The sequence below is a fragment of the Molossus molossus genome, unplaced genomic scaffold (genome assembly GCF_014108415.1).
Source record: "Molossus molossus isolate mMolMol1 unplaced genomic scaffold, mMolMol1.p scaffold_m16_p_10, whole genome shotgun sequence".
In the NCBI taxonomy this organism is placed as follows: domain Eukaryota; kingdom Metazoa; phylum Chordata; class Mammalia; order Chiroptera; family Molossidae; genus Molossus; species Molossus molossus.
Genome location: NW_023425345.1, coordinates 18,663,553 through 18,690,027, shown reverse-complemented (window position 1 = coordinate 18,690,027; position 26,475 = coordinate 18,663,553). Strand labels below are relative to the sequence as shown.

The window sequence follows — 26,475 nt, the reverse complement described above, 5'->3', positions numbered from 1 at the left end:
GGGCCGTGGTTAAGCTACAGTTTGCCGGTTACCAGTGATGGAAGAGCAGTGTCCAGATTTTTGAGAAGAGCTAGGACCTGTGTTTTCTTTTCTTTTCTTTTCTTAACATATTTTATCTCGCCTTTTTTTCTTTTCTTTTCTTCTAATGTTTCCACTGGGTGGTGCTGCAGGAATTCCTACCTTTTGCCTTGGATCTACCCTTCCCAGAAAGACGCTCTACAGCATAATGGGAGGAAGTCCTGATTTAGAAAGATTTTACAGTTTCAACACAATGGGAGAGGTTGGAGGATGCTCTGGCAGGAAACGGTTCAGTTTCTGGACATGGAAAAACCACCATCATTTTGTACAATGCAAAAGGGTTCTTACCACATGGGGCATATGCTTTTGGCCATCACCAGCTTGTTATTCGGCACAGAACAGCGTTCCGCTTTATCTCAGAGGTTGTGATTTTGTTCTACTGGAAGGGGTATGGAAGGTTGCCTTTATTTTCCATTTTTGTAAAATTATCTTAGTAAAATACCTAAGCAAATAAACGTGTTTTTTGATATGCAGATGACGCAGATTTTAAACATGGGTCTGTTAAGGCTTTCTTGGAGCTGGAGGCATTTTTCCCTTATTTTAGAGATCACACAATGTATTGATCAAAAGGATAACTTAGATTTGTACTTTAAAAATACTTTTAACTGTATAAAGTCTTTTCGTTTGATAATACTTATGGATGGAGGGGGTAGGGTTGGCCATATCCCTGTTTTACTGAGAAAGAAGTTGAAGCATCCCTGCCTGAGATCACCTCACTCTTTTAGGTCTGTGGACTAGATGAGAATTTATATGTTCTGACCTCTTTCCCCTGTACAGGACCAAATTTTATTACTATGAATAGTAAAAAAATGTAGGTAAAAGTTTTCCATTCATAGACCTACGAAATATAAGAGCATGGCTGGGGTGGGGGGAATACCCACTGGAAATTAGGAAGCTCATTAAACCGAGGCTCAAACTTAAAAACAGTGAGCAAGGTTGTTAAGTAAATCTTACTGAATGCAAAACAGCATCCCCCCGCACTCCCCCCGTGTGTGTGTCATGATTCTCCATGAAATCCCAAGTCTTCCTTAGAACCTGAAACAGGGCGTCCTCAGAGGTGTTTGTTTTTCAAGAAGTTTAGAGCCCTGCTGGGTGCTAGGTGCCACACCAAGTGCTGCCACGTGGTGTCAGTGAGTCCCCCGCCTGTCCCTGTTCACCTTTGAAGTCTTTTTCAGTTCTTTTCATTGTCATGTGAATGTGCCCTGGGTCCTCCCTGGGGCCAGTCTGGATGCTTCTGACTTCCCTCCTCTGGTTCCTGTGTCCTGTGCGCACACGCAGGATGGGGCATGAAGGGGGTGGGGTGGGTACACGTCCTGTCCAGGAGGAGTGAGTTACAGGGGTGCAGCTTCTCATGTTGTCTTCCCAGTCAGGAGCCCATCTTCATTCTTTGGTGTTGCATGAATCTGGAGCAAAGCTAAGCCAATATATAGATCTTTTATAAATGGGAAATTGGGTTAAAAACAAAATGATTGTGGGTTTGTTTGTTTCTTAAAACAGAACCAGTTGGGACAACTGGAGTCGCCGATGAGGCACAGCTGGAAATAAACAAGGACGTTTGCTGATTTACTTCCTAGTGGGAATGAATGTGTATCGCCCTCTGAGTTAGAATGAGACTCTCAGCATCAGTGAGGTGCGCATGAGAGATGAAGCCTGTGCTGGACGTTGGACCTGATGCCCTGGGTGGGAGTCTCTGCCCATATTACTTTCATGGCCATTTCACCTTTTTGAGTCACGGCTTCATTGTGGAGTATTAAATTTAGGCAGCATAGGTAAGGCACTCAGCACAATGCCGTACATAATGGTACATAATAAATGCTCATCAAATGCTAGCATTAAAAAAGAAAAGCTCTTGCCCTAGCCAGTTTGACTTAGTGGTTAGAGCGTCGGCCAGCGGTCCGGAGACCCAGGTTCGGTTCCCGTTAAGGGCATGTACCTCGGTTGCAGTTTGTCCCCAGCCCCGGTTGGGGTTGTGTGGGTGGCAACCAGTCAAAGTGTCTCTCTCACATTGATGTCTCTCTCTCTTCCTCCCTCTCTCCCTCCCACTCTATCTGAAGATAAATGCAAAAACGTCCTCGGGTGAGGTTAAGAAAAAAAAAAAAAAAAGAAAAGCTCTTATTTAAAGAAACAATGGATTTTTTTTTTTTCTGGGTAAGAGCTTTATTCTTAAGAATTTCATGGAATTTCAGTATTGCTAATGGGGGGGGGAGGGATAATGTAGCTAGCATTTCCTTTAGTGCAGGGCTCATTATTTGAGATTTATAAATTACTCTGAGCATTTTATAACTCCTGCTGAAATTGTGTATATGTTGAATGAATATATCTTTTTTCTCTCTCTAAAGAATTTTAGATTCTCAGAAAGGTCCACAGACCAAACACAGGAAGAAGATACTGCCCTGGGGGTGTGAGTGTGTGTGTGTGCATGTGTATGTGTGTGTCTATGTGTATGTGTGTGTCTATGTTGTTGTTGTATGCTTCAGGTGGTCTATATAAAGCAACCATTTCAAATAGTTCAATAACAGTTGGTGATGTTGTTAAGAAACGTATAATTAAAACAGTATTATTATGAGAGAGATTATAATGGAGTATGACTATAGCATATTTTCATCTGTTATTTGTCAAAGCCTTGCAAGTTAAAAGTCATCAGGTAGCCTTGGGCCAGTAGTAATCATATTTATCTGAAATAACTTCTGCTGTGTTCAGTATTATGAAATAGTCATGAGTTTTCACTGGGGACTTATTGGTAGCTTTATCCCATCTAATGAATCATTTTTCGAGTTCCATGTTCTTTTGATTCAAATGACTACTGTTAGGAGAATTTGCTTAGTATTTTCTTAGAATTAAAATACTTAGCATTAAAAAATACTCGGGCTTGCTTAGTGTGTGCCCCCCCATTCCCTGCCCCCCACCCCCACTCCATTGAATTCATAGGGCTAATTACTCTGGGGAGGAAAAAAGTCTCAGTGAGATTTCTTGGTCGGTAAGTTTCCTTTCAGAAAGCAAGGTCTGGCCGTCGCATCGAGGGTTAAAGCAGAGGTGACACACAGGCAAAATGAAACCAGAGCTGCAATTACAAAGTGGGACAGATGTAGGAGGCCAGGTTTCCTGTGGCCCATTTTCCAGTTTCCTGCCTGCAACCTGCAGAACAGGAAGCGGCCTGTTACCGAGTATGAGAACTGCAGGACGACGTGCTCCGGCCAGAGCTGAGAGACACGCAAACAGCAGGACCACAGAGAGGATGGCAAAGACCGGGAGCGTTCGGGTCTTAGTCCAGGAATGTCTTGGAAGGCACAACCCATCTGTTTAAAGAAAAAAACATTGTCAATAGTGTGATGAAGGCCTGGGGTGGGGTGGGGGCTGGGTGGAGGGAGCAAAGGGGGAGAAATTGGGACATCTGTAATACTGTCAACAATAAATAAAATAAATAAATAACAGAAAAAATGAAGCATTGTCAGCAGAGCCTGCGAGTCCACGTGAGGCTCTGGGGTCGGGGGGAGACCGGGGGGCTGCCCCAGATTGTAGGAACCTCTGATTTTTACAGCCCTACTCATCTTTCAAGAGAGGGTCTGCTTTTTAATACAGTTAGTTACCTGGAAAGATTTTCCCTGCAGTGCCCAGGACTTCTAAATCTGTTTCCTGGGCATGTTGATATACGAGAGAGGTGGATGTGGTTAACCGACTGGCTATAATGAACTACAGCCTCCCTTTGGGAAGGCTGGGTGACCAGTTGGCTGCTTTGATCTAGCAGGCGTGTGTTCCTTTAACTGCCCAATAAAATTGTGTCTGATGCTTTCAGAGAAGAGATTAAATGGCGATGTGTACATTGAAGACTCCAGATCGTGCACACTCCCTTTGTGTGCTTGTGTCGCTACCTGATGTGGGGAGATGCAGGCCTCGGGTGATCAGAAGTCACTGGAGAAATGGACAAGTCCATCATTCTCCTGAGACGCAAAAGAGAAAAATAAAATGACTTCATGTCTAGGCTCTTTGACACGTAGAAGAGTCTCTGAAGTCGGACATTACAATACCCACTTCAGTGTTAAAGAAATGAAGATCCAAAGAAATGGAGATTCACTGCACACCTTCTGGAATGCCCGTTGTGTGCAGGTGCTGTGTGGGATTGCTGTTTGGCACTAATGAAATGGTGGCCAACGATAATAAATAGCTCCATTGTGGGTGTTGCATTGAAGGCTTCCCGAAAGGCATACGTGAAGGCTTATAATGGCCAGGGCGTGTGCTGAACTTTTCCCATACATCAACTTATTCCAATTGACTTGCTTCTTTGAGGTACAGAGAAATAGGTGTATGCTTCTGGGGCAACCAGTGATTCCTTTACCCAGTGGATTGATCCACTTCTTCATCTTCAAGCCCAGGAAGAGCAGATTTTGTACCAGGAATATTAGGAAGTTTTGTGATATTGCCAAATTATGGATCAAAGAGGTTCCCCGTGGGAATGAGCCTGGAGTGGGAAGAGGCATTGTTGCATCTCAGTGTGGGATGAGAGAGGGCTGGGTTGTGCAACAGTGCGGTGGGGTGGGGTGGGAAGTGAAGTGGCATGAATGTGCGGATGTGGGAGGAAGTAGAATGGCTCAGACACACTTTCCCAGCCCCAGTTCATGTGGCCTCCATTTACTTTTCCCAAGGAAATTGCCTTGTAAGAGTCACCCACTAACCAATTAGTTGTTTCTAATTTGCCCAGAGGTAACGCGGAGTTTCAGAAGGAAAGGGGTGGATCATTCATGCAGTGAATGGCTGTGTTCTTACAGTGGCTATCAGTGATTTCCCCTGAAAAGTCTTTCTTTCTTCTGGTGGAAGAGTTATTTGAAAAACTGTATTTGCAAAACATTGCAAACTTCAAAGGGCCAATAAGTAGGCTGAGCAAAGGCTGCTTTCCCTCTCTTTTCCTGTTCATTTTACTCTTAAAAAATGGGGAATCTGTATTTTTGATATGAAGTGTTCAGATCCATCTTTATTTCTCTAAAAGTGCAAGTTTTAACAAGCAAAAAGACAGGTACTTACTGAGCATCTACTTTATTTATTCTTACACAGGAGTTTTTCTCCTTTCCTTGGCCTCTCATTTCTAATTTTTTTTTTTTAGGTCGGCTAATGTCCTTAGTTCCTGCAACTTAATAAGGTTCAGAAAATCAAATATAATGATTCTGCCCTCTTCACTACCACCTCAGTGTAATTTTAAAAATGAATTCAGGAACATGCAAAGAGAAGTGTTAGGTTGCCATCAATAGAAATGCAAAGAGAAGTGTTAGGTTGCCATCAATAGAAAGAAGAACAAATTAGTGGGTATTTCGACTTCTAAGAATGGAAGCAAAAAACCTCATGCTTTGCATACTGTGCAGCCCCATCTCACATTAAGACGTCTGGCGCCATCTTGTGGCAGACAGAAAGCCTGCTTCCAGGGAGAGGAAAGCAGCTTCGAGGAGGGAGGAGTCTGTCTGAGAAGGGGTTCCCACAGAGGCAGGTGCAGGTTTTGTGGGGCTTGAAGCTTAAACAATTCGGGGGAGCCCTCTTTGCACCAAAAACTCTTAAAGTCAGGAATGTAAAATCACTAGGACTCAGACTGGTGCAAAGTGATGGTCCCTGAGGCATTAGTTTCACTGAATCAGCGCCAGGGTGTGGGTTCCAGGTGACAAGGTGATGCTGGTGGTCCTAAGGTAGAACTAACTCTCCTGTCAGCCCGACAGCTTCTGGAGGCTTGGTGGCATTTGAAGGAGCTCAGTAACCCTGCTACTGGAGACTTCTGCTCTGCAGGCTCAGTCGGGAGGTTGTCTGTGTACATTGCAGGCTCATTGCACTCCAGGCCTCACGCTGATTCATCCTTGGCAGTTGTCATTGCTGTCCCACCCCTGCCTGCTATGGGGATCGTCTTTTTCCTCTCACACGTTTCAGGTTTTACCCACCTGTAGACTAAGGCTGTACTCAAGCTCATTCCTCAAGAAAGCCTTCTCCAGCTAGCCTAATCCGAATCTTAATCCTAATGCATTTGGTGGGGGGCAGTATTACAGAGGGGTAAAGGGCACAGGCCGTGGCATGTTTTTTATTTCTTTATTTCAGTAAGTTTTATTTATTCATTCTTTCATCTGTTCATTGGGTACCTACCATGATCTGACACTGATCTATGAGCTGGGGATACGTCAGCAAGCAAAGCAGGTCAGCGCTCACGGAATCAACATTTCAGAGTGGTGCTTCTGAAACCATCTGTGGACAAGGATCAGTGTTTTCAATTTCCATCATATTGTGGACTGATAATTTTGTGAAATACAATAAAAACTAGGAAAATAAAAACAATGCTAAAATGTAAGCCCGGATTTTTATTATAACTTTAACAAGCATTAAAAAAACCCACATTTTAATAAATATAATTAAACATGGGGAAAATAATTACAAAAACCATATATTCATTGAAAATGCTTTTAAAGACAACATAGATCATCACTATTAATACTGATAATGTTTTATCATTCAGTAACTGTAACCAAAAAAAGTTTAAGTGAAATGGAGAGTCCCCATATTAAATGCCCATAAGCACACTTAAACACCCTATTTATCATTATTCTCTTTCAGTGTGGTAAGCGAGCTTCTTGATGACTAGCAAATTTAACCTAGGTTGGGTACAAAAATGATACTTGTAGGGGATTATGTGTAGAAACTATTTCTATATTTTAATTCCAGTCAGAAGCCAGTTTCCCCGAGATGGTTGGCAGGAATGGAAGAAGAGGTTTTCAGACACAGTTCAGCAAACTTAATTTTTAAACTTTAATCCCAAACCAAACAAGTATTGCTGCATTAAAAAAATTCATCTGTGCCCCGGCCTGTTTAGCTCAGCAGTTAGAGCGTTGGCCCGAGGACCAAAGAGTCTCAGGTTCAATTCTGGTCAAGGGCACGTACCTCGGTTGTGGTTCATTCTCTGGCCTTGGTCAGGGTTGTGCAGGAGGCAACCACTCGATGTGTCTCTCTCATATCGATGTTTCTCTCTCTTCTCACCACCCCTACCCCCCACCCCCACACTTCATCTGAAGATAAATGGAAAAATACCCTCGGGTAAGGATTTCTAAAAAATACATCTGCAATCCTTTACTAGTTGCCAGTTCCAACAATTTATCCTATAAAATTATAGTTACATGAAGTCATCTTTTAATGAAATCAATGAATTCCAGATTTTTGTACACTTTTGGGTCACAGTTGAAAAGCTGACCTTAAGTAGCACGTGTTTTAGCAGGGTCCTCCTGCATGTGACTGCTGAGTCCATAGCTTGTGCCAACCAGATGAGCCTCCTGCTCACACACTTGGATGTGGTGGGGATGACAAATTGCAGTAAAAGTCTCTATACTTACTCTTCTTAATCCCTGTATTTATCATGGACTGGTGACCAACAATTTGCAGTGGTATGTTGACCGCACGTCGAGTAGTCTGTTCTAGAGGGCCCCTGCCCTTCCACTCTTGGGCCTCAATTTCCTCATCTGCAGAATGGAAATGATAACTGCATTCAACTCCTAGGGCTGTTGTGGGTATTAAATAATTCAGGAAGTGTTTGGTATATGGCAAAGGCTTCATAAATACCCACCATGTACAGAGAAGACAGAGGTGAGGCTCTTATAATTGGAAAAGATGGATTAATGAATGACCAACACTGAGGCAGATTGTGGTAAGGATCCCTGGCATGAGTGTGTCCACGTGTGTGCATATAAATCCCTGTCATTTGGGAGGATCTGGAGTGGCCTTTGGATCTTCTCTGTCCTGCCCAGTGTGCTCATTATATGAGCAACCTGATTTAGCTTTAGGATGGTGACTGCGTTCTGTGTTCTCACCCTGTTTCGGATTGTTGGTCCTGGTTCCCCCTCTGGGGAGGGAGCAGCTTCCACTTTTGGGCAGGTTGTTTATTAGATCCTCAGTGGTTAGAGGAGATGGGCCTGGTGTGGGTTAGTGTGCTTGGGGGATTGGTGGTTAGGACCCTTGACCTGATGATGGAGCAGGTCACGTGGACACGTGGCCTGATGGCTCTCAGGGCTGAGGAGGGCACTGGGGGTCACGGGGGTGATCAGTATAGTCAGTTCATAGCATCTTTCTCTTTGAGGTTCCATCCAGATTAAAGAATGAATCCAGGATTTTTTTTTTTTTAAACGTTCTTTAAAAACAGAAAGAGTTGAGAACACAGAACCAGATGGAAGGGAACCACTCAGAATCTGTCCGACTGCAGGGGACAAGCTCTTTGCTCTTGGGCCACCTCCACCCATGTCAGCCCTGCACCTGGTGCCCTGAGCGACCCAGTGAATGTTCCCTGAGGGCCCTGTCTTCTGTAGTCATAAGCAGTGTTACCCTAGATGTCCCTGGGGTTCTTCTTCCAGAACACTTTTCTCTTTCTGACCCGATAGCTCCCATCTACTGGACTGCCCTCCCCCCAGGGACAGCAGAACTGACCCCAAGGGAAGTGTGGGCACCCAGGAGCCGTCTTTGCTGGAGGCACAACAGCTTGGTGGCCTGAGGGTGAGCATTTGAGAAACCAGTGTTTCTTAAGTGGGAGTTGGAGAATATGTGCAAGAATTAAAAAAAAAAAAAAATTTATTCTTTCACTTTGGCTGTTAGTCTAAAAAAAATAAACATAAGCATGATCCAAGTCACCTCATAAAGAACAGTCACTGACTAGCTGGAGTCTCCCTAGATCCAGAGTCTGTATTGGGGTCATCGCCTAACGGACAGAGAACCAAGGTGGTACAGTATCTGAATGTGCAGGCCAGGAGGTCAAATCACCTCACCACAGGCTCTGAAGGGATTTTCCTGTTGCTTACGAAGTAATCACAAGCATTTCAGTAGCGCCCCCTAAGGACGAGATAGAGTTCAAGTGTATTACTAGTAACTCATGTAATCCTTACAATGGCCCTGTACGGGAGATACTTTACATGTTATTACTATCATCCCCATTTTACTTACAAGGATATTTACCCAGAATCCCACAGGCAGACAGGACCATGCATTTGAACACAGAGAGTCTGGCTCCAGAATCTGCCCTTGCCCACTGTGTACCCTTCTAGAAGGACAGAGTGGTTCACTCTCTCCCCTGCCGCACGGCAAAGCGCTTCACTGAAAAGCCCGTGCATTGTCTAGACCCCCCACGAACCCCCAGGATGATGTGACTGACGGAATGGAAGCTATTTCACATCCCTGTTAAGTATAGATAGCTGACAGCAGAATCATTCTTGTCGATAGATGTGCAAACTGTGTTCTGTCTTAGAATGTTTGGCTGACTGCCCTCTGCCCCCGTTTTGTCTGCTCTGTGCGGTCATTTCAGTGACCCTGCTCTAGAAACGCCTCTGCCACTCACATTCCTTTTTGACTTGTTGTAATGTCTGCCTGGTTCCCTCTTTGATTAATGGTAAAATTAAATCTTTAACCTGTCTTTATTTTATTTATTGTTTTAATCCTCACCCGAAGATATTTTTCTATTGATTTTTAGGTGGTGGAAGGGAGGGAGGGGGAGAGAGAGAGAGAGAGAGAGAAACATCAATGTGAAAGAGACACATCGATCGGTTGCCTTCCTCAGGAATCTGCAACCCAGGTACGTGCCCTTGACCGGGAATAGACTCAGAGACTCCTTGGTCCACGGGCCGATGCTCTAACCGCTGAGCCAAACCGGCCGGGGCCTGTCTTCATTTTTGTATCTGTCGGAGAGCCAGGATTTTTCTCAAGGATGCCTTCCATGACCTTGGCCGCTTCACACCCCAGGCTCCCACTCCCTTCGCTGGCTGCGGCTGCGTTTTGTCATAGAGCTATTCTCCCAACGTGCCGTGTCATTTAAGGTCACGTTTACGTTTCTGGCCTGTCTTCTCCCCCTGGAAGGCAGGCTCCTGAGGACAGTGGTCTGCATCGCTTTTGTTCACCGATGTCCCAAATACCCAGACAGTGTCTTGTTATAAAATGGGGACACACACACACACACACACACACACACACACACTTGAAAGAAGTGGGGAGAGAGTTGAGATTTGGAGAGTATAGTAGTATGAACCCATGTTACTCAAAAGAACTGCGTTGGCTCAGTCATTGCCATAACCTTTGGTGAGTGTTGTGCTTTCTCACAAAGCATCATCTATCAGATGTACAGTTAATTGTTCATTTGAATGTGTTTTATGTGTGAATTTCATGGTTAATTGCAGTGGAGGGATGTGTTGTAACTGTGAATGGCATCCTTTATTTGAATGGGGGGGGTGTTTTATCTGTGAATTTCCTTTTACTGTTCAGTGAGAATGATAAATCTGGAGCTTATATTGGTCAACATGGGAAACCTATTAATTTTTCCCCCTGCACCTTTAAAAGGGGGTATATGTATTATTCGAATTGGACACCTTGTTTTAGATGCTCTAACTGTAGTCCACCGTGACAAGATCTGGGGTGTGGATTACAAAGGGAGAGAAGCAGGGGGGCAGTAGCAGGTCGCCTTGTTCTCTGGAGAGGCCTGGGGGCAGGTCTGCCAGCTGCTGTGACTGTCCTGCTTGGTCAGCTCTGGTGGAAATGGTGACCATCCACTACAGGCGACACAGCCCAGGCGAATCAGGAGTGGAGACAGTGCCAGGTGCTCAGGGGCTCCTCTTCCCGTCAGAGCAGTGATGCCTTAGAGTGGACTGATCCTCAGAAACATACAAGTGCAGAGTTTGGTTTTGCATGAAGAGTGGTATTACACACCCAATAGAATGTCATACATTCAAAGTAAGGTCTGGGCCCTGGCCGGTTTGGCTCAGTGGTTAGAGCGTCGGCCTGCAGTCCAGACACCTGGGTTCGGTTCCCGCTAAGGGCATGTACCTCGGTTGCAGTTTGTCCCCGGCCCTGGTTGGGTCGTGCGGGTGGCAGCCACTCGATGTGTCCCTTTCACATCGATGTTTCTCTCTCTCTCTCTCTCTCTCTCTCCCTTCCTCCCTTCGTCCCTCCCTCCCCCTCCCACCGTATCCGAACAAAAAATGGAAAAATGTCCTCGGGTGAGGATAACAAAACAAAACAAAATAAGGTCTGGGGAGGGGAATGAGAAGCATTTTCTAATAGCAGAAATTGGATCTGGGGGAATATTTTTGAAACATTTATAGCATTTCTTTCATATGTTCTGTGTATGTTAAGTGGAGAGTTTTAAAAATCAACTAAATGAAGAAAGGTCCTTGGGTGAGGAAAAAACAAGAGTTCCAGGGCCCAGTATTTGGCAACTCAATAAATTAAAAAAAAAAGGCTGATAGAACATTTTGACTTAAAGCAGGCCCCTGTTTGCGTAATAATGTATCCAGCATAAATCTCAAGTAGCAACACTTTCTCAAACTTTAAATTTTATTTATTTATTTATTTATGTTTTTAATCCTCACCCGAGGACATTTTTCCTTTTTTTGTTCAGATAGAGCGGGAGGGAGAGAGAGGAAGAGAGAGAGAGAGAAACATCGACGTGAAAGGGACACATTGGGTGGCTGCCACCCACATGATCCAACCAGGGCCGGGGACAAACTGCAACCGAGGTACGTGCCCTTAGTGGGAACCGAACCCGGGTCTCTCTGAACCTCAGGCCGACGCGCTAACCGCTGAGCCAAACTGGCCAAGGCTCAAACTTTTTATTTAATAGAAGCCATAGTATGCTGTCTGAATTGCTCTCATGCCTCACAATGGTGGCCAGATACGTTGGGTTTTATTACACCTGCGTATTAAGGTAAGGGCTTCATGAAGGAATTACTTTAGAAAATAAAACCACTTAGATTTTTCTTTTCTGGTGAGAGAGATTCGTTTGGCTGACTTTGCTGACACGTTCACTGTTGGCAGTTGGCTGGCAGAGCCTGCGCCCCAGGCAGTGTTACGTTCTTGATCTTCACTGCCCCAGAGGGGACACAGTTTGTATCTGGCTGAGATGTGATAGCATGTGAAGAAGCATGACTGTGTGTAAAGACAAGAGTATAAATGATGAAACTTAATCACAATCCAAATGAATTAAAATGGGAAGTGGAATCAGAGAAACGCAGTGAGTGCCCTTGAGTGGGGAGGGACACGGCAGAGCCGCAGCTGGTGACCTGCCCTCCTGTGCCTGCGCCCCTGCTCCCCGCGCCCCTGCTCCCCGCCTGCACACAGGCATTTCAGCCCACCTGTGGCTCTGGCCAGGGGTGTGGGAGGGTCCACAGCTGTGTTTGGGGCCCACTGTATCCCAGGATTTCTTCTGCCAAGTGTTGAAGGGGTGACAGATGTTTCTGGATATGATTATTAGCTCACAGGGAAATATTTTTGAGACTCATCTCTGAGTAATGCATGACTGGGATTTTCAACAGTGAAGATTTGTGTACTGTACAAGTATCGAAGCTGGTGGACCAGCCCCGGCAGAGGGGTGGCTGGAGGAGAGGAAGTGGCAGGAATGGCTCCACGCCTTAGTCACCCTGTGGGGCGGTGTTGCTCACACTTAACCCTCCGAGTGCCTCTGATCCTCAGCTCAGCGTGAGAGGCTTGGAGGGGAAGGGGGGGACCCTTGCACTGCCCGCCCAGCCACCAACCATGCTGTCCTGGTTCTGGGGGCTGCAGGGCAGCTCTGTGATTCCCGGTTCCCAGCTCTGTTCCTCCAGAAGCCTGGGAGCCTGGATCTGGACGCCGGCATCTCCACTGTCTGCTCCTCTGCCTTTTCACTTCTACTCTTTCACCTCTCTGTTTCCTTTCCCCCTTTCCTCCTTCTGCCTTTGTCTCAGCCCGTGGCCGTTGTACCCATGGTCATCATTTGGCCCACTGTAGCTGTCTGAGTAAAGACATGATCAACCGATTCTTCTGCATCTCGTAGAATACTTTTTGGAAAGTGATGCTGATTGTAAACATAAGTGCTGTAGTGTAAAGACAAGGGAATGCATCCCAGTGACAAGGGCACTTTTTAAAGCAGAGGCATCAGCATTGTAATAGCTTTTGCTGCCATGGTGCCGTGTAACAAACAGCCCCTGGACTCACTGGCTTACAGCAGCCTTTGTTTTTCTCATGGGTTGGCTTCAGGGAGGCAGCTTCCAACTGCGGGTCCTGAGACTTGGCTCTAGGCTTTGGGTTGAGTTCAGGTTGGGCCCATGTGTCACAGTGTGGCGCAATGGCTTCCCGGCAGTAACAGGAGCATGGAGGAAAAGTACAGACCCATGAAGCCTCTGAGACCTTGGCCCAGAATCAGTATGTTGTAGCCTCTGTCACCGTTCCCCTGGCCAATTCAGGATTTCAGTGGGATGGGAAAAAAGTAGCCATCCATGCTACTGCACTGTGGCACAGGGGAAGGAGGACCAGCCTGCCACAGAGGTCCCCGAAAGTGTGATAAGAGAACACGGCTCCCATACATGTGCTGGGAAGGCCATGAGGAGGGCGTCCAGGAAGCTCAAGAAGCTCTGAGGAGTCCTGCTTGGAAGAAGCACTGAGTGTTAAATGCATAGAGATGTTTCCATGGCCCTCCTGTCCCATCTGGAACACAGTGGTTCATGCCCAGTGCAGGTGGGGGCGGGGCGGGGCGGGTGGCTGACCACCAGCCCCTTGCTCCCGGACCTCCAACCCCTGCAGCCTTCTGCCCGTTGGAGTGGGTTCCTCTCAGTATTCCCTTCAAATTTCAAAGAGATTTTAAAGGTTACTTTCTGAAGTGTTTGGCCAAAAAAAAAAAAAAATGCCGAAGAATTTGAGACAGTTCCAGATACCAGCAGTGAGAAGAGCGTTTGTGGCTCATCCTCCAGCAACTGGAAGGTGGTTCTTGTGGGAGCCGAGCAGGCCCTGCGGGTTGGGTCCCAGCGGCGGCCTCACTCGGCTCCTGGGAGCCAGAGGCGGTTTTGATCCAACAACCAGATGATTTACCGTCTCAGACTGAGTGGCCATTGTCAGGAAGGTTGATTCCTCCTTTAAAGAGCCATAAATAAAGGGCCATATGGGTATTTGGGGGAACATTCCTGATCTGCTTTCCTTTCACCGAGAAACCCATGTCGCAGAGAAACAGTCAAGCGTGTTCCTTTGGCTGACTCTGCGAAAGGAAATGAGGAAATGAATGCCTCCTGGATGGCTGGGTATTTGCGCATCCGTTGCCATGTGGAAAGGGAGAAAAACAGTTTGTCAGCCTGAAAGCTGCCCCTTGAAGAGGAAGGCGTGAGAGGCAGAGTGTGGAGATGACAGAGTGTACCAATTATTCTGGCTTCCAGGTCTCCCAGGGGCGCGAAGCGTTTTCACTGTTCCCTCGTTCCAGTCATGCCTGGCTGCCTCCTGGGACTTCATTGTCCCCTCGTTGCTATCATAGTTCTTTCTGGCTTTGTCCCCAACTCGCAGCTTTGCCTTGAAAGCTTCTCTTCGTACTAGAAGCTCATTTCCCACCCTCTGTTAGTCCCCGGCCTCCTCCGCCCAGCGCTGGACTGTCACCCCATCCTGCCCACATCAAAGCCCAGCATGCCCAGTCATGACAGTGGATCTGCAGCCAAACCGCCGTTTCTTTGCTAGCTTAACGAATGTCGAGAGGAATGGACGATTGTTGTGATTATTGCTGAAGCTGGGAGACTACCTGAGGGAGTGGGGACACCTGCCCTTGAGGAGGCCCCGTTTGAATTAGGTCCTGATGAATGAGCAGGAGTTCACCAGACTGCAAAGCTAGGGAACAGCATTTTAGGCAGAAGGAACAGCACTTACAAAGTCTACACCAGAGTCAAAGGAGAGAGATAACATTTTGTAGGCTTTTCTTTCATAGCAGAGAAAAAATGCTGTCCCTGTCTCTGCAGTAGTGACACTGGGGTTTGAGCTGCAACACGACGAACCCCGAACCCCTGGCAAACATCTGTCGGCTGGACACAAGCTGTGGGGCATTGTGCTGAGCTGTCGGTGCTGGGAACATAGAGAGCAATCCAACAAAGACCTTTCCTCGCGTTACACTGACTGATGTACCCCAACCTCGTCACCCCGGGCACCCACACACATGCACTTATCAAGGGGTCCAGCATTCCTAGCGATTAGTGAACTAGAGACTGACCAACAAAGGACTTGATAGGATGAGTGGAAACAGACACGAGTATTCAGTAGAGAATTGTTTAATTGTATGGCGGGCAGTTCGTTAATCATGTTTTCACCTTATTTCCAATGCAACCCTGTCACCTGCCGGGATGTGTGTTGTGAATACGAGGGTCACAGCGCTTTCCTGTGTTTCTGAATTGTGACTCTTCCCAAAATGCAGCCCAAACACCCGATTCAGAGTGGCCTGTTGGAACGGACCTGAACGCGACTTTGTTAGGTTCCTGGGGAGGGGAGGGAGGGCTGAGGCGCTCAGGCCCCCTGCCCCAGACTTGGCTGTGCTCAGCTGCTCTGACCCGCCCCTTCCTCCCCAGGTATGGAGAGTGCAATCACGCTGTGGCAGTTCCTGTTGCAGTTGCTGCTGGACCAGAAACATGAGCATCTGATCTGCTGGACCTCCAACGATGGCGAATTCAAGCTCCTCAAAGCAGAAGAAGTGGCCAAACTGTGGGGACTCCGAAAAAACAAAACGAACATGAACTACGATAAGCTGAGCAGAGCCCTGCGATACTATTATGATAAGGTAACCCCTGGCCTGACTTGAGGCTGTCTCGGGGCGGTGGAGGGCCATCTCCATGTTTCACTGATGAAAGCAGATAACCGCGTCCTGTGCAGCAAGGTGGAAAATCAAACAGAGGCGATTTATGCCGTGTGGGTGTTTTGTTTGGAGAAAAACTGTGTTCTGGAGATTTTTTTTTCTGGAAGCCCTTTGGGTGTTACTGCAGGTCACATTTTATTCCCTCTGCAAAACTTTCTAACAATAGAAATGAGATGTAGGGAGGTTGTGGGGCTCCCCTCAGAAATGTTAAAATCCAGAAAGTCTGTTCATATCTCATCTGGTTTGTAGTTCACGGAAATGGGCCTTTCCTGGGGGGCATGGTAGCTTGTTATGTTATGTAACAGTTCTGTGCCTCTGTGTCCTCGTTTATAAAGTGGGGTCCTACTAGTCCTGCTCAGGATCGCTGTGAAGACGAAGCGAGCGTTGCGTGGTCAGGATTTAAAACAATGCTCGGTGCATGGGGTTTGCAACTTGAAGGGGAACTTCCCTGATCAAAAGAAAAACCATGTGCAAGTTTAAGTCACAGAGAGAAGTCAGCATGGCTGCCAAAGCCAGGACAGTTGGGGTGAGTTTTAATGCATTGCTGGAAAAACAGGCAATGTGCCTAGTAGGGCAAACCTGTTGCTGTGTAGGGGCAGTCACTTCAGGCCTGTGATTGTTGACCACTTCTCTGTGGCTCTGTTGTTGCTGAATATTTAGCCTCATGACATCAAGATGTAGAGTCCTGATAAGGGTGAGCTTCTGTTCTGGTTCTACTGTTCATATCGACAGGTGAATTACAAACTGATTTAAGTATTAGTTCTTGATCTATATTTAGTGCCTTCCTTCTGCCAACCTCTTTGGAGTTCAAGACAGGATTACACATTTCAGGAAGCAAAGTCATCGTTAATTATAAAGTGTTCCTTCATGTGATCATAATTGCACATGATTATGTCATTGAAATATTAAAGGTGCTTTCCTTTAATGTGGCAACTAATTAGTCCTGGCTCAATGCAGAGTCCTGCTAAGATGTAAAAGCACTTCTTGCAAATTGCACTGGCAGATGGTTTATTGTTTTGCATTTTGCGCAGGTTTTATGTTGCGCGATGGGACTTGGGACCCTCTGAAGGAAAACAGTCATCTTGCCTACTGGCAGGGTGCCTACAAGCCTGGCTTTGAGACGTTAAAAATATTCATTGTTTTAAGGTGAGGTGTCAAAGAAAAGGATCCCTGCCTCTGTCTGTGGCTCCTGTTCCCCTCTTCCAGTAGCCTGGGCATCGGCCGGGGGTCGCGTGTCGGCAGCAGGCAGGGGGATCCTGGGCTGGGAATGGCATGAAAAGACTGGCGAAGCCATTGCTGTTCAGACTACACGCGATCTCCCTGGAGCAGCTTGTTCACTCCCCAGGGAAAGCGGCCTCAGAGGCCTCGGTCACCCAGCAGGCTTTGGGACTCTGTGTCTAAGGCTCTGTGCTGAAGGCTTCCTGCCCTCGTCTCCCTTAGACTACAGCAGCCCGGGACAGCCCTGCTGGCATGTCCTCTCTCGGAGGAGGATGCGGGGCTTGGCGCAGGCACGTCCTGCCTTCTGGGCCTTTCATTTCCTTTGCCTCTGACACCTGAGTTCCAGGTTGGCCGGCAGGCAGCAGAGCCTGTCACCCGCAGCCTCAGAGATTCTTTGTTTCTCATCAAGCACGTCAGCCCTGAGAAACCCACTGTACACTGGGTGTCTGGTTGAACCCAAGCCCCAGGGTCCCAGTGGCCAGAGTGGCCCGCTCCCTGAAATTGTCCCTTTCCTCTCCTGGGGCGGAGCCTGAGGTCTGGCCACAAGCCCCGGGAGCAGCCAGTGGGCACCAGCAGAGGACGGGGCAGCTCTGGTCCTGTGAGTCACCCAGGCCTGGCCCCCAGGGGAAGGTGCCCTGCGTCCTGCCTTGGACATGTGCACACCATGCGTGTGCGTGTGTGAGCACAGCACAGAATGCGCATGCACAGTATAGAGGTATGTACACACAGCTGTTTTCATCTTTCTCATGAAATGTCCTCAAGTGATGAATAAGAGATCATTAGACTCCTGATCTAGTTTAAAGTGCAGAGAAGAGGAAGGAGGGGGAGGAGGATAGAGAGAGAGGAGGAGCAAAGGGAAGGGAGAAGAAGTAAAGGAGGAGGAGAAATGGCAAAAGAAGGTTACATTTACATACTTCTTTCAGTTTTGCCCTGTTACTCATGTGTAAATTGAACCATATGAAATTGCCCATAACTGACCATTTTTTACCCACAAAAATGGCAATCTTAAATGGCTCAGACTCGCCATGAGATGGATTCAAGGAGGGTCTTTGTGAATGTGAGGCCCTGGCCACCTGGTGTGCCCAGCTCTGCACCACAGGTACCCAGCACGCCCTGTGACCTTGCCTGCCATTGGCTGACCTCCTCTGCTTCCTCCCCGCTCCTTCCCCTCCCCCACCGGTACCTCTTCCTGCCCCTCTCCCTCCCCCCTCTACTACTCCCTCCCCCACATCTTACTCTACCTCTCCCTCCCCTCCCCTTCCCCCTTCCTCTCTCTTCCCTCCTCTCCCTCCCCTTCCCCCTCTCCCTCCCACCCCCTCCCTTTTCCCTCTCCCTCCCCTTCTTCCTCCCCCTCCCCCTCTTCCTCTCTCCTGCCCCCTCTTCCTCTCCCTCCCCCTCTTCTCCTTCCCCCTCTTCCACTTCCTCCCCCTCTCCCTCTCCCTCCCCTTCCCCCTCCCTCTCTCCCTCCCCCTCTTCCTCTCCCTCCCCCTCTTCTCCTTCCCCCTCTTCCACTCCCTCCCCCTCTTCCTCTCCCTCCCCCACCTCTTCCTCCCCCTCTCCCTCTCCCTCCCCTTCTTCCTCCCCTCTCCCTCCCCCTCTTCCTCCCCTCCCCCTCTTCCTCTCGCTCCTGCCCCCTCTCCCTCCCCCTCCCCCTCTCTGTCCCCCTCTTCCTCTCCCTCCCCCTCTTCCTCTCCCTCCCCCTCTTCCTCTCTCTCTTGCCCTCTCTTCCTCTCCCTCCCCCTCTTCCTCTCTCTCTTGCCCCCTCTTCCTCTCCCTCCCCCTCTTCTCCTTCCCACTTCCTCTCCCTCCCCCACCTCTTCCTCTCCCTCCCCCTCTTCCTCTCTCTCCTCTTCCTCCCCCTCCCCCTCATCTTCCTCCACCTCCTCTTCCTCTCCTTCTTCCTTTCCTCTCCCACCTTCTCTTCCTCTCCCTCCTTTTCCCCCTCTGCCCGTTGTGTAAATTAGCTGCCTTCCTACCTTGATAACTGCATCCTTTTTCCATTGTTATTTCTGTCACTTGCTAGCTCTCATCTCTTCATTCTTGGCTGAAATTGCACATCCCTTGGTTTGTCCTAATAGGGAAGTTTTCCTGCCACAGTAGACAAGCATGAGCGTATCATTATTTTTATATGTTATATGTTATATTTTTAGCTCATTCCAGAATACTAGAGATGGGCAGAGAAAACAAGTGGAAAATATGCAGAACTTCGCAGAAGGCATCCGAGGAGAGTAGCAGATGGGCTCATAGTGTCAGGTGGGGGCTGAGGCACTAGAATCTCATTCCTCCTGCTCTCTGCTCTCGTCACAGTGGGGTGGCTCCATAGTGTGGACTCGGCTGGGGTGTCTGCGTTTGAATCCAGCTCTGACTGTGGGTGCTCTGCCTAATCTCTTAGGGTCTCAGCTCTTTTTTGGTAAAATGAGTATAATGGAGTCTACACCATGGGGTTGTGCTGGGCATTAGCTGAGTTCACGTTAGCTGAGAACAGGGCCCCAGACACGGTAGGTGCTACAAGGTATTGGCCAGAGCAGTAATACAGGTGGTATTTCCTTATCACGAGCTGGAAAAGCTCAGACAGGTGCAAGGGGGGATGAGGACCTTTGTCCTGCCTCCTGCACAGGCCACAGAGGGGTTCTAGCTTGGCTGCAGCACTCCAGTCTCTGTCCCTACACGGCCTTGCTCCAGCGTGTCTGTCTCCAGACCTCTCTCTTACAAGGACACCATGACCTCGTCTTGAAGTGATTACATCGGCAGAGACCCTGCTTCCAGAGGTCACATTCCTAGGTGCTGGGAGTTAAGACTTCAGCATTTTTTTGAGGGGGACATGCTTCTACCCATAACATGTACATCTATTTCACATACTGCCGGCTTTTTATTTAGCTTTTCGAAATTATACGCAGAGGGGAGTACATTGGAGGTGATGCTTTGATCCAGCAAAGGAAAACTCTCCCCACGACAGAGGCAGCAGCTAGATTCAACAGCAGGTGTGAAACTAGGTTCTGTGACAGGCACGTCCCGGCGTGCCTACCATGCGCCAGGCACCGTGCTGGGTCCCCAGGGAGGAAACAGATGAAGAAGACGAGACCTGCCGTGGAGGAATTCAGTCTCTGAGGGTTCGGCAAGAAATTACTGAGATGGGAAGAAGAGCTGACCCTGGTGGCTGCAGTCCTGGGCTAGCAGTGGCTGAGATCTGGCCTCCAAGGTTCCTTGCCCACCTGAGTTTCGGTGAATTGCTCATTCCCATGCGCAGGAAGGCCGGAGGGCCCAGGGTTTGCACCCGAGCACCGCCAAGGACCTCTTCCCCAACCTAGTTTTCGACGAGGCTGCTGGGAAAACCCAAATGAATTCCAGCAAAGGAGTGATGCCCAGCTCCAGGTATGGCATGTTCTATACCTGGACATGGACCGAAGGCCCCTGTGTAGCTTGGAAACATACAGGTAAATGGGAGGACACCTGTGTCTGAGTCCATGCTGGGCAGGAACCAGAGCTGGCAGAAACCCAAATGGGACATTCGGTCCGTGCCTGGACACTTCAGTTACTCCTTACCAAACAGCCGTTCTCAGTCTCGAGCTCTAGGAGATGGGTTTGTTCACTGTAGTTCTGACGGGTTGAATTTGGGGGTAGGGTTTATTTTTTTTCTTAGGTTTAAACTGAGTCTCCCAGGAGGTACTTTCATAACCTGATAAGGATTTCTTGCAGAGATTTTGTTAATTAAGATGTTAACAATTCTCTTTCACCCCTTAACAACGTTGGACAGACTTGGTGTTTCTGTCTCTCCTCTTGGGGTTGTTCAGGTGGAGAAGAGGGGGGTCGATGCCCAGAGCAAACCTGTAACTGGCTCTGAGGACTGCCCACACACCTCCGGGCCCAGGTCTGAGGGCAGGAGGGACTGCTGGATGCGTGGCACTCATTCACTTCTCAGGTGCGTCCTGGGTGGTTTTAGTTACACATTTGTCTCCAGGTGACAAGGCCCCTCTCTTTCACCTCTGCCTTTTCTTCCATCCTTCAGCCATTTATTCTGAAACACACCCACCCCCCTTGAGCGGCTCACCTGCTGGTCAGGGGACAGACGGTGCAAACCAATTATAATAGAGCGTGGAGTGTAACACGCTAGCTGGGCCAGCCTTCCAGCATCTTCCAGGAGAGGCAGGGAGGGAGAAAAGGCAGAGAGAAGACCACCAAGAGCTCAAGACACCTGACCCAGATCTGGAGAAGTGAGAATAATTGTACCAGCCTGAAAGGGTTGGGAAAGGATCTACCAGCAAAGGAACAGCATGCGCTAAGGCACGGAGGCTTTTGACGTTTTACGCAGAATATTGATTTAGGGACTGAGGGAGATGGGGTTTGGAAGCATGGAGAGGATCGTGCCCAAGAGTTGGGACTTTATGGGGAGGGCAACGGAGAGCTAATAAAGGGCTGTAAGCAGGGGAGTCCCATGAGCAGACCTACATCTGAGAAATGAAAATCTTTGTCTCCTCGTACTCTTCTTGGCATTGATCAAGTCTGATCTTTTTGGCCAGTTCCCACAAACCGATTTCTCTGTGCTGGCCGAGTTGGTGCTCTCACACCTCTCGCATCGGGGTCTGCACGCCTCTCTAGACCTGCCCGGGGGTGCAGAAGGGAAGTGGGGGAGTCTGCCTCCTGTGGGCACCCAGCAGCTGTCTTCTGCTCCTGGACGCTGACGCCGGGACTCTCCGGGTTGCCGCAGAAGGAGACCCGGAGGCTTCCACCACCCCTCGTCCTTTTCTGTCCAACGGCGGGCGCTTTTGTCCTTGTTGTCGGTGAACATTCGTCCCAGGGGGAGGCGGAGAGTGTTGCCAGCTCCCTTCGTGTCATCGGGAGATTGAAATGTTGATATGATGAAAAATCCTCCCGTCTCCACAGCAACGTCCCAGCTTCGCCTCACAATGTACCGAACAGCCTTGATTTTAATTGGAAGGGGTGTAGGGAGAGCAGTCAGGACAGGGTCACGGCAACATATTCCTGGAAGTAGGATGCATCCCCTTCTTAACGGAATCGGATCATTCGCTGTAAATTGGGCGTCAGTCACGACAGGAGAACGTCCCTGTTACTGCATACCTGATATCGACTGCCCGTGCCAAGAAGCCTGGCCCTGGCAGGATTTCTTAATTCCCCAAAATAAATTTTGCAAAGACAAAATGACAGAGTATAGAAAGAACCCAAGTCCAAGTTTCGGCGTCCTGGAACTTTCTAGAACACCGGTGTTGGGCGCAAAGAAGACCATCTGTTCTGGACTTCATTCGGGGGTGCTTTGTGCATGGAAGGCACCCTCTGTGCCCAGCCTGGATGTGAGTGTTGAGGGCCTGGTGTGTTTCACTGGGTGTCTGTTTGCCCTTTATGTCATCTCAGGTGGTGTGAAGTACAGCAGATGGCACCTGGGCTTCACCTGGGGGCCCGAGAAGAGAACAGGGCCTCTGCAAGCTTTGGGTCCTGGAAGCTGCCTAGAGACCTGTGGGGTAGCTGATGGCCTCATGGGGGCCTTCCCGTCTGGCCACACGGCCTGGGGAGAGAGCAGCTGGCACGAGGGGGCTGGGCCGCAGGGGGCACTGTCTGTTGGCGGAGGATGCTGCCCATCCAGCAAGGCTTCCAAGCAGCCTCCCCGTGGCACTCAGTGCTCCCCCAAATAGGCAGTTGCTAAGAAACACCCAGAGTCTTGGGAGAACCTTCAACACTGTTGATGAGGCTGCTGCGCTCAGCACGCAGCTGCCAGACTCCGGCAGCCTGGCCAGCTCCACTGACGTCAGGCTGTGGCCCAAGCCCACGCCAGTTTGCCGGCAGGAGTGCTCCTGCTTCTGGCTTTCTGGCTGCAGGAAAATGCAGTGGTTGTGTGGACACACCGACAAAAGCCCCAAGGTCCACATCATACCGCCCACTGCCCACCGCCCACCCGGTGGCCCAGCTGCTCCTCTGTGCCCCCCCCCGCCTGCTGGGCTCCAACAACAGTGTCTCGGTTCCGGCCCCAGGTCTGTGACGCAAGGAGGGGAAGCGCACATGTATGGGACACTTTTGACTTAAGCCAGGCACTGTGCCGACAACATTTATTGGCTTGTTTTCTAACACGTGAAATGCCTATCGTCATGGTCGGTAGTGGGCCCGCTGTAGAGGTGGGAAAACTGAGTCTCAGAGACGTTAAGTAAGAGATGCCAGACGGAGTAGCTGGTAGCAGCAGAGCTTTCCCCTGGGAGTCTTGGCCTCAGAATCCGCGCAGGATTATGAAGCTGGAGGATCACGCAGTTTCGGAGCCACGGGCCCACCCTTGAACCCCATATTCCCAATAGTGCTGAGACCAGCAGGCAATGAGGAGACCAGCCCTGCGGCGTTCGTTGTTCAAAACGACAGTGGAAACCTCCCAGCAGCATTCTCAGAGCCAGCTAAGAACATGGGGTGCTGGTTCTGGAGGCCCCCAAGCACCCCGGCTTCCAGTGTGTCCGGATGACATTTCCTCAAGAAAACCAGGTCGCAGCACGGCGCCCTCTGCCTGTGCACCTCCCAGCTCCCGGTGGCCTCCAGGAAAAACTCCAGACTCCCTGCACCATCTGGATCCCTCCCCCCCCCCCCCGCCACCACCCTGGCCCCCCATCACGTGCATCTGCTCAGACCTCATCGTCACCCTCTGCCTTTCCTGCCTGGCCACCCAGCCCGTCCTCAAGCTCCTCCCGGCCTCACCTCCTCCAGCTGCTGCCTGCTCGCGGAGTCACCGCCTCCGATCTCTTCTCCTGCTGGTACTGTGCCTGCCTCACTGACCATGCCGGTCCCACCATGCCCGGCCCCTCTGCAGCGCCCAGAAGGCAGGAGGGAGACAGGTGAACGAGCAAACAAGCTGCTCCGTGACACAGAAGGAAGTCTGTCATCTGAGAATGTCAGTGCCGGGGAGCACCTAGCTGACCATCCTGCCCGCCTGCCCCTCTTTTAGCCAGTGAGGACCCAGAGGGAGGGTGACATTTCAAGAAAATCAGTGGCCAAGCCAAAGCCAGCTCACCTGTGGCTCTGACTCTCCCAGCCATCTGCCAGGTGGCAGGTGGCCGCTCAGCACGGGAAGGTCATTGTTGGCAGCTCCCCTGCCTGGCAGGGAAAGTGGAGGAAGACGTGCCGGGGGAGCAGTTTTCCGTTTTGTTTTATGAACACTCCAGGGGCCTTTAATAAAAATACCCTAGGATGTGGAAAGAGAGCCGGGAGGGTCCAGGGAGGGTAGAAAAATGCTGCTAGCGTCCAGCCGGAGCCCCCTGGTCCGGGAGTCCCGCCAGGCTCCTGTCATCGTCAGCGATTTCGAGCCCTCGGGTGTGGGGCGTCTTCCCTCTGCAGCTTGCCCGAGCCAGAGAAGGAAGAGATCCCAACCCAAACCACGGGGAAGCCTCCCCCGGGAGTGGGCCAATTCCGAGACAGAGCCGGAGCCCTTTATTGGCAGCGCGCTATTCTTAGAAGTTGGAAGTGGGGTGAGTGGGTGTCTGCGTGTGCGCCAGCACGCTCCAGGATTAAACTGGAAGCCAGGCGGCACCGAACCCAGCGCCTGCAGCAGCGGGACAGCAGGCTGAGCGCTCGGATGGCCGTGCCTCCCACCCCGACGGAGACTTGACAAGTAGATTTAGGGCGTAGGCTTCCTGGGGCTCCGCGAACCAGGTACCACACGTGGCAGCTCAGAGCAGCACCCGTTCATTCTCTCAGAGTTCTGGAGGCCAGAAGTGTGAACTCAGGGTGTCAGCCTCCCTCTGAAGCTCTAGGGGAGGATCCTTCCTTGCCTCCCAGCGTCTGGTGGGTCCTGGAAATCCTCGGCTTCCCTCAGCTTGTGGCTGTGCCTCTCAGTCTCTGTCTGCACGTGGCCTTCTCAGTGTGCCTCTGTGTCCTTTCCTCTTATAAGGACACTGTTCATGGCATCCCATTTTCAAATGAGGCCACATTCTGAGGTCTGGATGGATGCGGATTTGGGGAGGGTACCCCCTTTCACCTCTACTGCCCAGGGGAAGGCTGCCCCAGGGAGGGGCAGCTCGTTAATGGGCCCGAGGAGCCCTTTCCCGGGCTCTGCAGGGCGCAGGTGTGAGGTGAGCTGCCCACAGCAGATCCCCAGCAGAGCCCAATGCTGCCAGCCAGCCGCCCCACGTCCCCTCGGCCCCGCGTCCCCTCGGGCCCAGCAGGCTGGGAGTGACAGGCTCCGGGGACACAGGCCAGATTCGCTTCCTTCTCTGCCCCTCAGAGCCTAGCAAGGAGATTTCCACGTGAAAGCATCCTGAGCATCTCGAAAGGATACTTGCTGGTAGAGGAGCATGACTCCTGCAGCGAGGACTTGTTCCGACTTTGGAGAGAGGACAGTCGGCTTTTGTGTCAGGAAAGAGTGAGTCAGACCGTGGTCTGGAAGGGAACCCAGACGAGGAGCTGGAGAATGGGTGTTGGCTGGGAGGCTGGCGGCTGGAGACGGGCCTCTGCTACTTACCAGTCTGTGAACTCGGTGTGGAGCCGGGGGTCCCTCCCCTGTAACGTGGGTACCAAGGTTGTGAGGGCTCACGTGAGTGTGGTAATGCATACGCCTCCTGTAAACCGTCAAGTCAGGTACCCGTGCAAGGACTTTAGATTCCTTACAGGCAAAATAGAATGGAAAGATGGTGTGACATCATGAGGATGCTGTGCAGTTACATCATTGCCTGCTAAGCGGGGTCCCACTGGGTCGTGCATTGAGAACCCACAGGACTCAGGCCCTGACATAGTTGTTTTTGTAGGAAAAACTACCCCGTGAGGCATTTTTGTTTCCCTTATAGAAGTGGGCCAGCTGAGGCCGGCAGAGGTTCGGTACCTTTCCCGAGGGCGTGGTAAATAGAGGAGCTGGGTTTGGGCCCAGGTCAGTCCTCCCAGCGCTGGCTCCACTTAACATCTGGCCCATCGAGGCTCTGGGCCTGTGTCCTTGTGTGAGCAGCTCTCAGGCCTGTGGGAGCCAGAGGAGCTGGTCAGCGCCCCCTGTGCGCCCTGCGACAGTCCCTGGCTCAGTGGGCCTCCACCAGGCTGAGTATGTTGACATTCGCTGCCTGTGGTTTCCCGGCACCCTTGTCTCCCGGGTGTCACCGAGCAGAGTTGAGCTTCCACTGTCCAGTCTGCAGTGGGGGGACCACCAGGTTCCTGGTACCTTGTGCAAGGCATCTCAGCAAGGCAGGCACCTCCTTTACCTGTAGGTGGGCAGAGGCAGTTCTATTCCTGGGTAAAGAACAGGCCTCAGGGAGGGCCGGCCTTCCTTACCAGGAGGTAGAAATAACCGCTCTGACTAGGACCGGGCTTCCTAAGCCAGAGCTGATTTTCTCAGGCGCTGTGCAGCCCCCCCCCCCCCCCCCCCCGGATTGCAGAGCTCCGCGGTTCTGGCGGGCTGAGCGGAGCAGCGGCCTCCCAGCCAACAGCAGCTGCTTTCTGGAGAGGGTGTGGTGGCGGAACAGGACGGGCTCCGGTCTTGGCTCTGGAAAAGACTGGGTTCGGACTTCAGCTTCGCAGTTACAGGTTTTCTGTGCCTGCTGCTTTTTCTTAAAAAAACAAAACAAAACAAAACTTAATTCGATAAGTAATATGTATTAAATACA

General features: G+C 50.1%; 1 protein-coding gene across 1 annotated transcript in view; it reads left to right on the top strand.

Moving 5' to 3' along the window:
* ELK3 (ETS transcription factor ELK3) overlaps positions 1-26,475 on the top strand; it is a 67,035-nt gene that overhangs the window by 13,881 nt on the left and 26,679 nt on the right. Inside the window, exon 2 of the mRNA XM_036252923.1 lies at positions 15,405-15,613. Within this exon, the coding sequence (XP_036108816.1) occupies positions 15,407-15,613 (207 nt within the window). The 5' untranslated portion in view covers positions 15,405-15,406. The remainder of the gene's footprint in view (positions 1-15,404; positions 15,614-26,475) is intronic.